General features: G+C 47.4%; 1 protein-coding gene across 1 annotated transcript in view; it reads left to right on the forward strand.

Moving 5' to 3' along the window:
- Window positions 1-510: 510 nt before the first annotated feature.
- The window catches only part of ASTN2 (astrotactin 2), an 859,422-nt gene continuing 846,728 nt past the window's right edge, over window positions 511-13,204 (forward strand). The window contains exon 1 of the mRNA XM_044306147.1: window positions 511-841. Within this exon, the coding sequence (XP_044162082.1) occupies window positions 571-841 (271 nt within the window). The 5' untranslated portion in view covers window positions 511-570. The remainder of the gene's footprint in view (window positions 842-13,204) is intronic.

Here is a 13,204-nt window from a genome sequence, read left to right on the forward strand (position 1 = left end):
GCCTAGTGCCAGCACATGAGGGGCCCAGTGCAACAAGAGAAGGGCCCCCACCGCCTAGTGCCCGCACATGAGGGTCCCGTCATGGACTCCTCCACAGAAGGACACGTCAAGGACTCCGCTGAGGTAATACGGGCCCTACAGTCCGCCCGTGACCGGCGCCGGGTTTCCCGGTTTAGAAGACGCCAGTGATACCCAGCGCATCGGCTCTACACAAACCGGCGGCTCTGATTGGCCGTTGCCAGGCGACATAGCCTTAAAAGGACAACAGGAGGAGCCCAATGGACCGCGGTACTGAACGCTGATTGGCTGTTGCCGGGAGACATAATGTTAAGAGGGCGTGTAATGAATGGACACGAGCGACGCCTGAGAGGTGGCTGCTAGAAAGCGGGAGTTAAAGGGGCGATCGCTGAGTGCGATGAAGGAGACGCGGCTTGGCCGTTGCCGGGAGATTTGGAGTTAACAAGGGGGGGAGGGGGGATACTGGAGGAAGCGGGTTGTTAGCGACTGCCCGGAGCCGCCTGTCTGATGTCCGTCCATGTAGTAGATAGCCTGGGATCATAAGCCGGCACCATGCCCTCTGTGCTGTGTCTGGGCCTCCTGGCTGTCCTCCCCTACATAGCCCGCTCGTCCTCCCCGCAGGGCTGCCTGCTAAAGACTGTCACCGTGTCCACCTTACCGGCGCTGAGAGAGCGGGAGCTGAGCTGGAGCGGTGCCGCCGTGTCCTCAGTGCATCCCGGACCTGGGGATTCCCGACTTCCCCTGCATGTCCACAGCGAGGCGCCTGGGAGCGTGTCCGTGAGGGACGACCTGCACAATACCGAGCCGCCCTACTTCACCCTGGGTGAGGGACCGGGGACGGAGGGGAGGGGGCGCTGTCCGTGGCTCCACAGCGGAGGCCTTGGAGGGATGTAGTCAGGGCCCCCAGGACATGGGGGCTCTGCTTCATGTGGTCAGATGTCCTGGGGGCTCTGCTTCATGTGGTCAGATGTCCTGGGTGCTCTGCTTCATGTGGTCAGATGTCCTGGGTGCTCTGCTTCATGTGGTCAGATGTCCTGGGTGCTCTGCTTCATGTGGTCAGATGTCCTGGGTGCTCTGCTTCATGTGGTCAGATGTCCTGGGGGCTCTGCTTCATGTGGTCAGATGTCCTGGGGGCTCTGCTTCATGTGGTCAGATGTCCTGGGGGCTCTGCTTCATGTGGTCAGATGTCCTGGGGGCTCTGCTTCATGTGGTCAGATGTCCTGGGGGCTCTGCTTCATGTGGTCAGATGTCCTGGGTGCTCTGCTTCATGTGGTCAGATGTCCTGGGGGCTCTGCTTCATGTGGTCAGATGTCCTGGGGGCTCTACTTCATGTGGTCAGATGTCCTGGGGGCTCTACTTCATGTGGTCAGATGTCCTGGTGCCTCAGCTTCATGTGGTCAGATGTCCTGGAGCTCAGCTTCATGTGGTCAGATGTCCAGGACGTGACATGGATGTCCTGGGGGCTCTGCTTCATGTGGTCGGATGTTCTTGGGGCTCTGCTTCATGTGGTCAGAGGTCAAGGATGTGACAATGATGTTCTGGGGCTCAACTTCATGTGGTCAGATGTGCTGGGGGCTCAGCTTCATGTGGTCGGGTGTCCTGGGGGCTCAGCTTCATGTGGTCAGAATCTCAGATGTCCCAGATGTGACATGGAGGGTCCTGGGGCTCAGCTTCATCTGGCCAGATCTCCATATGTGACATGGAGGGTCCTGGGGGCTCTGCTTTTTGTAGTCCAATTTCCAGGATGTGTGGAGTGGAGTGGACAGCTCCTCAGGATGCTGGGCTGGTCCTGAAGAGCAGACCCCTCGGACCCTGGACAGGCAGTGGTGAAACTAGTCAGTTGAGGACACTGAATGTCATGGAGAATGTAGATGGATATGAAGGGCATCATGGTCCAGGAGGACATGTAGATCAGCATATGGCACCTGCCATTAGAACTAGAGAGATACTCCCCACCCTATTGTGTATGTGTGATCATCTAGGGCAGGCATGCTCAACCTGCGGCCCTCCAGCTGTTGCAAAACTGCAACTCCCAGCATGCCCAAACTACTTACAGCTATCAGCCTACAGCAGGGCATGGTGGGAATTGGAGTTTTACAACAGCTGGAGGGCCGTAGGTTGAGCATGCCTGATCTAGGGTGTGTGTGTGTGATCATCAGAGTGATCATCTAGGGTGCTATTCATAAACAAGTTGCAGAGGTGATAAAAGCTCTTGTGGGTAAATCCTATCCCTGTGCCTCTCCTTGGTAGATGTGATTAAAGGGGTGTTCCAGGTCCAGTGCACTGAAGTCATTTATTGCATTCAGTAAAGTTGTGCGTTTTTCTCTGTATATCGGTTTATTACAGTTGTAAAGATCTCTGTTTGCAGTAGTTGAATAGGAAACGTCTTTGTTTGCTTGCAGAGGGTGACAACCGGTCATGTGATGATCACGCCATTGCTCTATAAGATCTGTGAGCACTTGTGTGATCATCACCCTGAAGGTATATTCACACACAGCAGATGTGTTGCAGGAATGTCCTTGCCTGTCCCATTCATATGGATGAGGCTTGCAGAAATCCATGTGTTTGCCACCAAAACAGCCTGGTTCCGATGGTCACAGAAATCAGCCACATGTGAATTGCTCCTAGGAAGGCGATACACAAACTTTATTAGAAAGTTGCTTAACTGTCCATTATACAGTTATTAGCAGAATACCCCTTAAAGGGGATGTCCAGCTCTTTTGACTTTTGGAACTGTCAGTGTAGCCACCCGGAAAATCATACCTGCTCCAGCCTCTCCATTCCGGCAGCTAACTCTATTCATTGGTCTTGAGGGACCCATCTATATAAACCTCTAGACCCCTCAACAGTGATGTCACTTCCAGGTCTCTTCCTGCTGAGGACACGTCCCCGCTGAGGTCAGTCATTGGCAGCAGCGGCACATGTGACTCTGTCCATCAAGAGGTTTACAATGAGCTGCTTCTGACAGTTAAAAAAGTTGAAAGAGCTGGACAACCCCTTTAAGGTAAACTTTGGAGAATTGTCTAGGATGTGACAAGGAGGGTCTTGGGGGCTCAGTTTCATGTGGTCAGATATCAAGGATGTGTCATGGAGGGTCCTGTGGGCTCAGCTTCATGTGGTCAGATGTTTAGGATGGGACATGGATGTCCTGTGGGCTCAGCTTCATGTGGTCAGATGTTTAGGATGGGACATGGATGTCCTGTGGGCTCAGCTTCATGTGGTCAGATGTCTAGGATGTGACATGGAGGGTCCTGTGGGCTCAGCTTCATGTGGTCAGATGTCTAGGGGGCTCAGCTTCATGTGGTCAGATGTCTAGGGGGCTCAGCTTCATGTGGTCAGATGTCTAGGATGTGACATGGATGTCATGGGGGCTCAGCTTCATGTGGTCAGATGTCTAGGATGGGACATGGATGTCCTGGGGGCTCAGCTTCATGTGGTCGATGTCCAGGATGTAACATGGATGTCCTGGGGGCTCACGTGTCTCTGTCCATCCAGAAGTTTGCAATGAGCTGCCCCTGACAGTTTGAAAAGTAAAAGAGCTGGACAACCCCTTTAAGGGAAAGTTTGGAGAATTGTAGCAGCTAAGTTGTTCCAAGTTTTTAGGATGCCAAGGTGTGCACAGGAACCAAGGTTTGGTGAAGAGTGGAATTTGTGTGTGGTGTATACAGCTTGTGAGCTGATGATGAAAATGAGCGCCTATAGTGTAAGTAAATGCAGCCATATACAGATCATTACCACCGTTATGTACTTATCGGCTCTTTTCTGTTTTTAGCCATTTCAGACTCTGGACCGTGCTGTTTTTCGGTGATTGTCTCTCACTCCTTGTACATTCGCACCACGAAGCAGGCATTTCTGGAATGTTTTCTGGGCACCTTTTGATGCATCAGTGGTGGGGCTAAAATGTCCTGTGAATGGGCTTCAAATGTTTTTTTTTTATTATTATTATTATTATTATTATTGTACTCATAATCATTTTTTCAGTTGGTCTTTATTAAAAATTCCAGCCATTTTCCCAGTATAGCTGTCGGCATCTATGTATTCGCAGGGAACTGGTCTGATGGCTGATGTGAAGCACTTATATCTGAACTCCTGACAGCTCATAAACTCTCATGATAGCTCAATTCTTATCAAACTAGGAAAATGGCTGAAGTCATTTTTAGCCCAAAATGAGCAGAATACAATAATGAAAAAAGGTGTCCATAGCAGCTAAAATGAAGTGGGTTGTCTGAGCCCCCTCCCCCCCAAAAAAATAAAAAATTACTGAATGCTTGGAAGCTACGTGACCCCTGCTCCCTGTCCTTCTTGGGCCAGAAGTGTGACATCCTGTCCCTGATCAGGTGGAGTGCTGCAACCATTCACTGGCCTTGGCTGTGACCTTCTACTCAGGAACACATCACAGCTGAAGTAAGTGAATGGCTGCAGCGGTACACGTGACCATGGATGGGATATCGATGCTTCCAGACCACCTGGGACCAGAAGCAGCAGAGACATGAGCCTGAACGATGGACCGGAGGGACTATCATAAGTTTTTTTTATTTCTTGTATGCAGTTTCCCAGCAGTTTTTTGGGTAGGTTGGGCTATAAGCTATTTATGGAGGTTCTCGTGCCCCTTCATTAGTCCCAAATGAAAATTGGCCACCTCTGCACAGATATTTCCCTATAAACCCTATAGAAGTTATAGAAAGATCCACCTAGAAATGAGGACCAGGCATCAGCATAGAGAGGATTCTTTGTGGTAAGAGCAGCGAGACGGTGGAGCTCTCTGCCAGATGAGGTGGTGATGGAGCATGAGACAGCGAGGCGGATTTACCTCCTGGTTACTTTTAGCATTCAGTTCTATGGTTGGTGTTCCTTCGATGGCTCATCACTTTATTAAACTGTTGATGAGAATATAGAGACGTGAGATGAAAGGGCGAGGACTGCAGGACGAGGCGAGCGGGTAAAAGTAGAACTTATCAATAATCATGTCGAATGAAATGCGATTTCTTGTCTATCAGTTTTACATTCTGCCATTAGACTATTAACCTTGATGGCGGCTCAGGTCTCAGAGATTGTAATGAAGTGTCAGGCGGAATATTTCTAGTGAACCTGATGACCCCGCACGGCTATGGTGACCACGCTGCAGGATTGATGAGTGCATACATCATCTCCCTCCTGCCCAATGTGTTTTCTCTCTCAGACCTGCTTGGATTCCATAGAGATGACCTGCAATATCACATAGCCATAAATTGTTCTTCATTCCACAAGCATTAGAGAGTTTCATACATGAATGCAGAATAGACAGTTCTCAGTGTATGATGAAGACCAGCAGATGTTGGGTGGTAGAATTTGCTTCCAATTATGATGAGTTAGGTTTACATACATCAGTGGTTTGTGCACCGGTCCAGTGTCCATAGTCGGACAGAATTATGCTGCGTGCTACGTTTTTTTCTGGCTGATGAAATGGAGGCATCCTGTCTTCTAACAAATCCACCATAGAAGACCATGAGTTGCGGTGTCAGTTTTTCTGAATCTAGGACAGACAGGTATGTGAGACCCCAGTCTAAGATCTTGTGTCTGGTTCCTCCAGTGGTTCATAATAATAAATACAACTACAGCCTTAGACTTTTTAAGTCAGATAAATCACAACCTTATTTTTTGGTTATAATTTGTTGTGATTTATTGGACTTATTAGATTTAGTCATATATATATATGTGTGTACCCTGGTCAGTTTTATACTTACCTCATGTTTATTTTCTGATGGGCAGTGTCTGAAGAAGGCCTGTGTGCCGAAATGTAGCACATGAATATTGCTGTATGTCAAATAATAAAAAAAATCTCTACTATCAAGATCAAAAAGTCTAAGGCTCCATTCACACATCCGCAATTTCAGAATTTTCGCATTTTGCGGAACGGAATTGTGGACCCATTCATTCCTATGGGGCAGCACGATGTGCTGCCCGGACACGGAATTGCGGATCCGCACTTCCGTTCCGCAAAAAAATAGAACATGTCCTATTCTTGTCCGCAATTGCGGACTAGAACAGGCATATTCTATTAGTGCTTGCAATGTGCGGTCTGCAAAATGCGGAACGCACATTGCCGCTTTCCGTGTTTTGTGGATCCGCAAAACACGTTGCGGACGTGTGAATGGAGCCTAATGCTGTAGTTGTATTTATTATATACGGGGTTGGAACTCTACTTGCAGAAAGTTGTACGGAGTGCGACCAAAGATTTATTGCAAGCAATTCCTCCAGTAGTTCTTCAGCTGATTTTCCTCTAAGGACTCATGCACACGGCCGGTGTGCGGTCGTTCCATGCATTGCGGACCGCAACATCTGTGCGAAGGCCGGGACAGATCGAGACCCATTCAACTTGAATGGGTCCATGATCCGTCCACACCATAAAAAAAAGAAGATGTTTTATTTTTTTGCAGTGCGGAGGCACGGACAGACACACCACGAAAGCACTCCGTAGTGCTTCCATGGGGTTTTGATCCGTGCTTCCGTTGCGCACCACATCTACCAGATTGCGAACCCATTCAAGTGAATGGATCCGCATCCATGATGCGGGGTGCACACAGCCAGAGCCCTTGTATTGCGGACCCGCCATATGCGGGCCTCCATACGGCCATGGCCGGGATATGGCCGTGTGTATGAGCCCTCTTTTTACACTACAGTACGTTCTGCAGGACGCTTCCTAGGTTTCCGTCAGGAGGAGTCCCCAACTAAGACCTCAGGAGTATATGCGGTATATGTGTTTTCTACCGTCTTCTGCTCCATTTCATACAGTTTAAGAAATGTACCCCCGATGTATACCGCCCTACACTCCGTTCACCTTCTCCAGTATATTAGGACCTTATAGGTTCATTTACCGTATGCACAGGGAGCTTTACCAGTGCAGATGGCAATCATTCAGGGTAAACGCAGTGTGAAAGGAGTCTAATGGTCCGTACACTAAGAGACACCATCTTCTTCCCTACACGCAATGCAATGCTTAAAGGGGTTTTCTCATCTCAGACAATGGGGGGCATATCTCTAGGATATGTCCCCATTGTCTTATAGGTGCGGGTCCCACCGCTGGGACCCGCACCTATATCGAGAACGAAGCCCCGAAAGTGAAGGAGAGCGCGCTGCGCATGCGCAGCCGCCCTCCATTCATTTCTATAGGGCCGCCGAAAATAGTCGAGTGCTGGCTCGGCTATTGCCGTCTGCCCTATAGAAATGAATGGGAGCATGGGCAACGCATGCGCGGCACGCTCCCATTCACATCTATGGGAGAGGCGGGGATTAGCACTTGGTGGTGGACAGACCCCGGGAAATCTGGGGTCCTCCAGCCACATCGCTCCCCGCTCCGTTCTCGATATAGGTGCGGCTCCCAGCGGTGGGACTCTCACCTTTCAGACAATGGGGGCATATCCTAGCGATATGCCCCCATTGTCTAAGATGGGAATACCCCTTTAATTTGGCATCTCAAGGAGCATGGCACAGTTTTTCCATAAGGATCGGAAGCTTTTCCTGTTGAACTCAATGGGGATGTCAATGTATTTTCTAAGTTGCTTTTCTGTCAGGATGGCAGTGACCAGTATGTAAAGCTGGGCCTAAACACCAACAGTGAGAAATATTGGAATGCTGGTCCTTAAAGGGGTTATCCATGATTAATGTAAAAAATGAAAATCATACATCATATAATACATGACAATCTCTTTCTAACAAAGCTAGAACCAGCCCTGTACCTCACGTGGATCCAGAGATCTCCACTTCATTGCTCTGCTAGATCTATATAAAGCTGACAGCTCAAAGAAGGCGTGTCCATTCTGCTGCAGCTCTCTCCCTATCACAGCTCAGGGGGTGTGTCCATTCTGCTGCAGCTCTCTCCCTATCACAGCTCAGGGGCGTGTCCATTCTGCTACAGCTCTCTCCCTATCACAGCTCAGAAGGCAGTTGAAGGATAAAACTAAGCATGTGCGGCCTTCTTAGTGAGCCGGACAAAGAAATAAGAAAAAGAACAAACAGCAGGTGGCGCTATATAGATAAATTTTATTGAATAATTTACTGGCTATACACAATTTTGAATTACATGCAATTAGAAAAGTATTCCGATCCAGGTGCTGGTTTGAATACGTTAGGATAATTTTTGTGGGACAACCCTTTTAAAAGGGTTAAGAGTTTGGCCCCATGTAACGGTGGCCACAAATCGTTGGCACATGAGGTTTACAAGTATAAAAACACTGCATCTGCCCGTAGGTTGTAACTTCTAATGGAGCTGAGCTGCAATACCAGACATTTCTTCTTAATTCAAGACAACCCCTTTAACGGATGCACAGCTGCGCAGTTAAAACTGTTTACCGGCAAAATCATGCGACAGTTTAACCATTTGTTAACCAGTGGTCAGATATTTTTCGAAAGGGTAAAATTCTCTTATCATTTTAAAGTATCCCTGTACTTTCCAAAAACATTTGATATGTCATAGAGATATATCAAAGAGTGACATATCAGAGGTTTTGATGGGTGGGAGTCTGAGTTCTGAGACCCCCGGGAGTCACTAAAACACGGAGCGAGAAGCGCTGACACAGAGCGGTGTCTGTCCTCGTGGCTGGAGACCCATAGACTTTCTGTTGAGGTCATCTCCAGCAACAGGAAGAGTCAACGCTCTGTGTGAGTGCTTCCAACTCCTTGTTTTGGCGATTGCCGGGAGTATCGGCACTCGGACCCCACTGATCAAAATTTTCTGTGTGTCGCTATGAGATATCAAACGTTTTTTGATAGTACAGAAGTGTTAGGGCTCCACAAAACACGAAGACTGGCCGTGCACATTCCGCATTTTGCAGAGGAGAAGGGCCATTTGTAGTCACTTTAAGGCCCCTTGCAGACGAGGGTGTCCGGATGCGTCCTGGTGCATTGCGGCAAACCCGCGCGAGTAGGTACGCGATTGCGGTCAGTTTTGACTGTGATTGCGTTCCGTTGTTCAGTTTTTATCGCGCGGGTGCAATGCGTTTTGCACGCGCGTGATAAAAAACTGAATGTGATACCCAGACCCAAACTTCTTCACAGAAGTTCAGGTTTGGGTCCAAGGTTGTGTAGATTGCATTATTTTCCCTTATAACATGGTTATAAGGGGAAATAATAGCATTCTGAATACAGAATGCATAGTACAATAGCGCTGGAGGGGTTAAAAATTTAAAAAAAAATGTAACTCACCTTAATGCACTTGTTCGCGCAGCCGGCATCTCTTCTGTCTTGTTCTGTGAGGAATAGGACCTTTGATGACATCACTACGCTCATCACATGGTCCGTCACATGGTCCGGCTCATGCACACGACCGCTGTTTTGCGGTACGTTTTTCACAGATACGTTGTTCCGTATGTGAGGTGTTTTTTTCTCTGATTTAAGTCCTCTTCCATTCCGTTTTTCTACATGGTTTCCGTATGCGATACGTTTTTTTCGGATCGGAAACAGTAACTTTTTAATCACCAAACACATGAGCAGTACGGGCTTGGGCATAGCATTTCTTCAGTATGGATCTGCAAAATACAGATGAAATACGGATGACATACGGATGTGTTCCGTATTTTTTGCGACCCTATTGACTTGAATAGGGCCTCAGACCGTGATTTGCGGACAATAATAGGACATGTACTACTTTTTAGCGGAACTGAAATAAGGAAACAGATTGCACACGGAGTACCTTCCGTTGTTTTTGCGGACCCATTGAAGTGAATGGTTCTGCATACGGGGTGCAAATAAACCGGAACGGAAGCGGAAAGAAAATACGTTTGTGTGCATGAGCCCTGAGGCAGTGTTCTCACGGCTAAAATCCACAGCCGAAAACTCAGTAGCTGAAAACAGGCCTCTTTCACATGGGCGTCACGGATTTGGGCCGGATAGGATGGGGGTGCGTTGCGGGAAAATGCGTGATTTTTCCGCGCGAGTACAAAGCATTTTAATGCGTTTTGCACGCGCGTGAGAAAAATCTGCATGTTTGGTACCCAGACCTGAACCCGGACTTCACAGAAGTTCGGGTTTGGGTTAGGTGTTGTTGATTATAAGGGAAAATAATAGCATTCTTAATACAGAATGCTTAGTAAAATAGGGCTGGAGGGGTTAAAAAAAAAATTACACACACCCCATCCACTTGTTCGCGCAGCCCGGCTTCTCTTCTTTCTTCTTCGTTGAGGAAAAGGACCTTTGGTGACATCACTGCGCTCATCACATGGTCCAAGACATGATATTTTACCATGGTGATAAATCATGTGATGAGCACAGTGACGTCACCAAAGGTCCTTTTCCTCAAAGATGAAGACAGAAGAAGATGCCGGCTGCGAGAACAAGTGGATGAGGTGAGTTAAATTATTATTTTTTTAAACCCTCCAGCCCTATTTTACTAAGCATTCTATATTAAGAATGCTATTATTTTCCCTTATAACCATGTTATAAGGGAAAATAATAATGATCGGGTCCCCATCCCTACTGTCACCTAGCAACCATGTGTGAAAATCGCACCGCATCCGCACTTGCTTGCGGATGCTTGCGATTTTCACACAGCCCCATTCACTTCTATGGGGCCTGCGTTGCGTGAAAGACGCACAATATAGAGCATGCTGCGATTTTTACACAACGCACAAGTGATGCGTGAAAATCACCGCTCATGTGCACAGCCCCATAGAAATGAATGGGTCCGGATTCAGTGCTGGTGCAATACGTTCACCTCACGCATTGCACCCAAGCGGAAATCTCGCCCGTGTGAAAGAGGCCTTAGAATCATGGCAGGGGCTCAGCATTTCTCATGGGTGGAGATTAAGGGGGCAGATAATCCACCCCAAAACCGCACAAAAACATGTAAATCGGTACCATTTATCCTATTTTTTGTACGTTTTTTTGCAGTTTTTGTTGCGGATTTGATGCAGCTTTTCCGCAGATCTCACATTTACATTGAAAAGAATGAAATCTACCCCATAAAAACCCAACAACTGACATGCTGCAGATTTCAAAATCCACCCTGCAGATCAATTTTTTTTGCCAAAGAAAAAAAGCAAAGTTTACATGAGGTTTGTCTAATGTCCTACACTTTGGTGGCACTGTATTACGCCTTGTGCAGGCAGCCTTAAAGGGGCACTTTGGTGGCACTGTATTACGCCTTGTGCAGGCAGCCTTAAAGGGGCACTTTGGTGGCACTGTATTACGCCTTGTGCAGGCAGCCTTAAAGGGGCCGTCTCTCTTCAGTAAGTGGCATTTATCATGTAGAGGAAGTTATTACAAGCCATTTACTAATACTATATATTGTTATTCATTTTTCCATCACATTATACACTGCTTGTTTCCATGGTTACAGACCACCCTGCAATCCAGCAGTTGTGGTCGTGCTTGCACAATATAGGAAAAAGCAGTAGTCTATGTGCGCTACCATGGTCCCGCCACCAGAGAGGCTGGCACTTTTTCCTGTAGTGTGCAAGCACGGCCACCTCTGCTGGATTGCAGGGTGGTCTGTAACCATAGAAACAAGCAGTGTATAATGTGATGGAAAAATGAATCCAGCCTGCAAAGGAGGCAGTATGGATAATAACAATACATTAGTAAGTGCCTTGTATTCACTTCATCTTCATGATAAATGCCACTTGCTGAAGTGAGACAGCCCCTTTAAGGCCCCCTTTAGGCCTCTTTCTCACGAGCGAGTTTTTCACGCGGGTGCGATGGATCACATGAACGCATAGCATCGGCACTGAATCCTGACCCATTCATTTCAATAGGTCTGTGCACATGAGCGTTGTTTTTCACACATCATTTCTGCGTTCCGTGAGAATCGCAGTGTGTTCTATATTCAGTGTTTTGGGCTTCAGATGCAATGCGTTATTCACTGACGGTTGCTAGGAGATATTGTTTGTTAGGCTTTCCGTTTGTGAGATCCGTCATGGGCTCCCACAAGCGGTCCAAAACGGCGCAGTTTTGCCTTAAAAAAACGCTGAATATTAAGCGTGCTGCGATTTTTACACAACGCACAAGTGATGCGTAAAAATCACTGCTTATGTGCACAGCCCGATTGGAGTGAATAGGTCCGGATTCAGTGCGGGTGCAATTCGTTCACCTCATGCATTGCACCCGCGCGGAATTCTCGCCCGTGTGAAAGGGGCCAAAGGGTACTTTCACACTAGCGTTTTTCTTTTCCGGCGCTGAGTTCTGTCCTAGGGGCTCTATACCGGAAAAGAACTGATCAGTTTTATCCTAATGCATTCTGAATGGAGAGCAATCTGTTCAGGATGTCTTCAGTTCAGTCATTTTACTGATCAGGCAAAAGATAAAACCGCTGCACGCTACGGTGTTATGTGCGTCCCAAAAAACGGAAGACTTGCCTGAATGCCAGATCCGGCATTTTATTTCCATAGGAATGTATTAGTGCCGGATCCGGCATTCAAAATACCGGAATGCCCGATCTGTCCTTCCGGTCACCGCATGCGCAGACTGAAAAAAGGGTTAAAAAAATAAATGCTGGATCCGTTTTGCCGTATGACACCGGAAAGACGGATCCGGCATTTCAATGCATTTTTATGACTGATCAGGCATTTTTCAGACTAATCAGGATCCTGATCACTCTTACAAATGCCATCAGTTGGCATATGTTTTACCGGATCCGGCAGGCAGTTCCGGCAACGCAATTGCGGACAAGAATAGGACATGTTCTATCCCTTTACGGAACGGAAGCACGATGTGCTGCCCCATAGAAATGAATGGGTCCGCAATTTTGTGGAACTAAATTGCGGACGTGTGAATGGAGCCTAATGGGTCAGAAAAGAAACATTTTTCTGAGATTCTTTCTCTTTCATCTTTCTGCGCTTTATATGTTGCGCTATTCACCTTGCACCATAAGTGATATATTTGCCTACTATGTGGGTCTGTACAATGATAGTGATTCCAAATGTCTATGCTCATTTTATGTTTTACTACTTTTGCACATAATAGCTTATTTCATGGACATAGAATGTACATTTTTTTTATGTTGCCACATTCCAGTGGCCAGAGGATCCCAAGAAAGTTGCGGGATGCACATCATGGACCACATCTGTATTTTGCGGATTCAGATACAGTCGCGTGCAGAGTGTTATAGCTTCGGTAACAAGCTGACAGGCAATCTTGTAGGTCTTTGACCACAGCATCTAAGGGGTTAATCAGCCGGGATCGTTATCTTCTATCTTGGCCATTACAGCAAGCACCG

The sequence above is a fragment of the Bufo gargarizans genome, chromosome 9, assembly GCF_014858855.1.
Source record: "Bufo gargarizans isolate SCDJY-AF-19 chromosome 9, ASM1485885v1, whole genome shotgun sequence".
NCBI classification, from domain to species: Eukaryota; Metazoa; Chordata; class Amphibia; order Anura; family Bufonidae; genus Bufo; species Bufo gargarizans.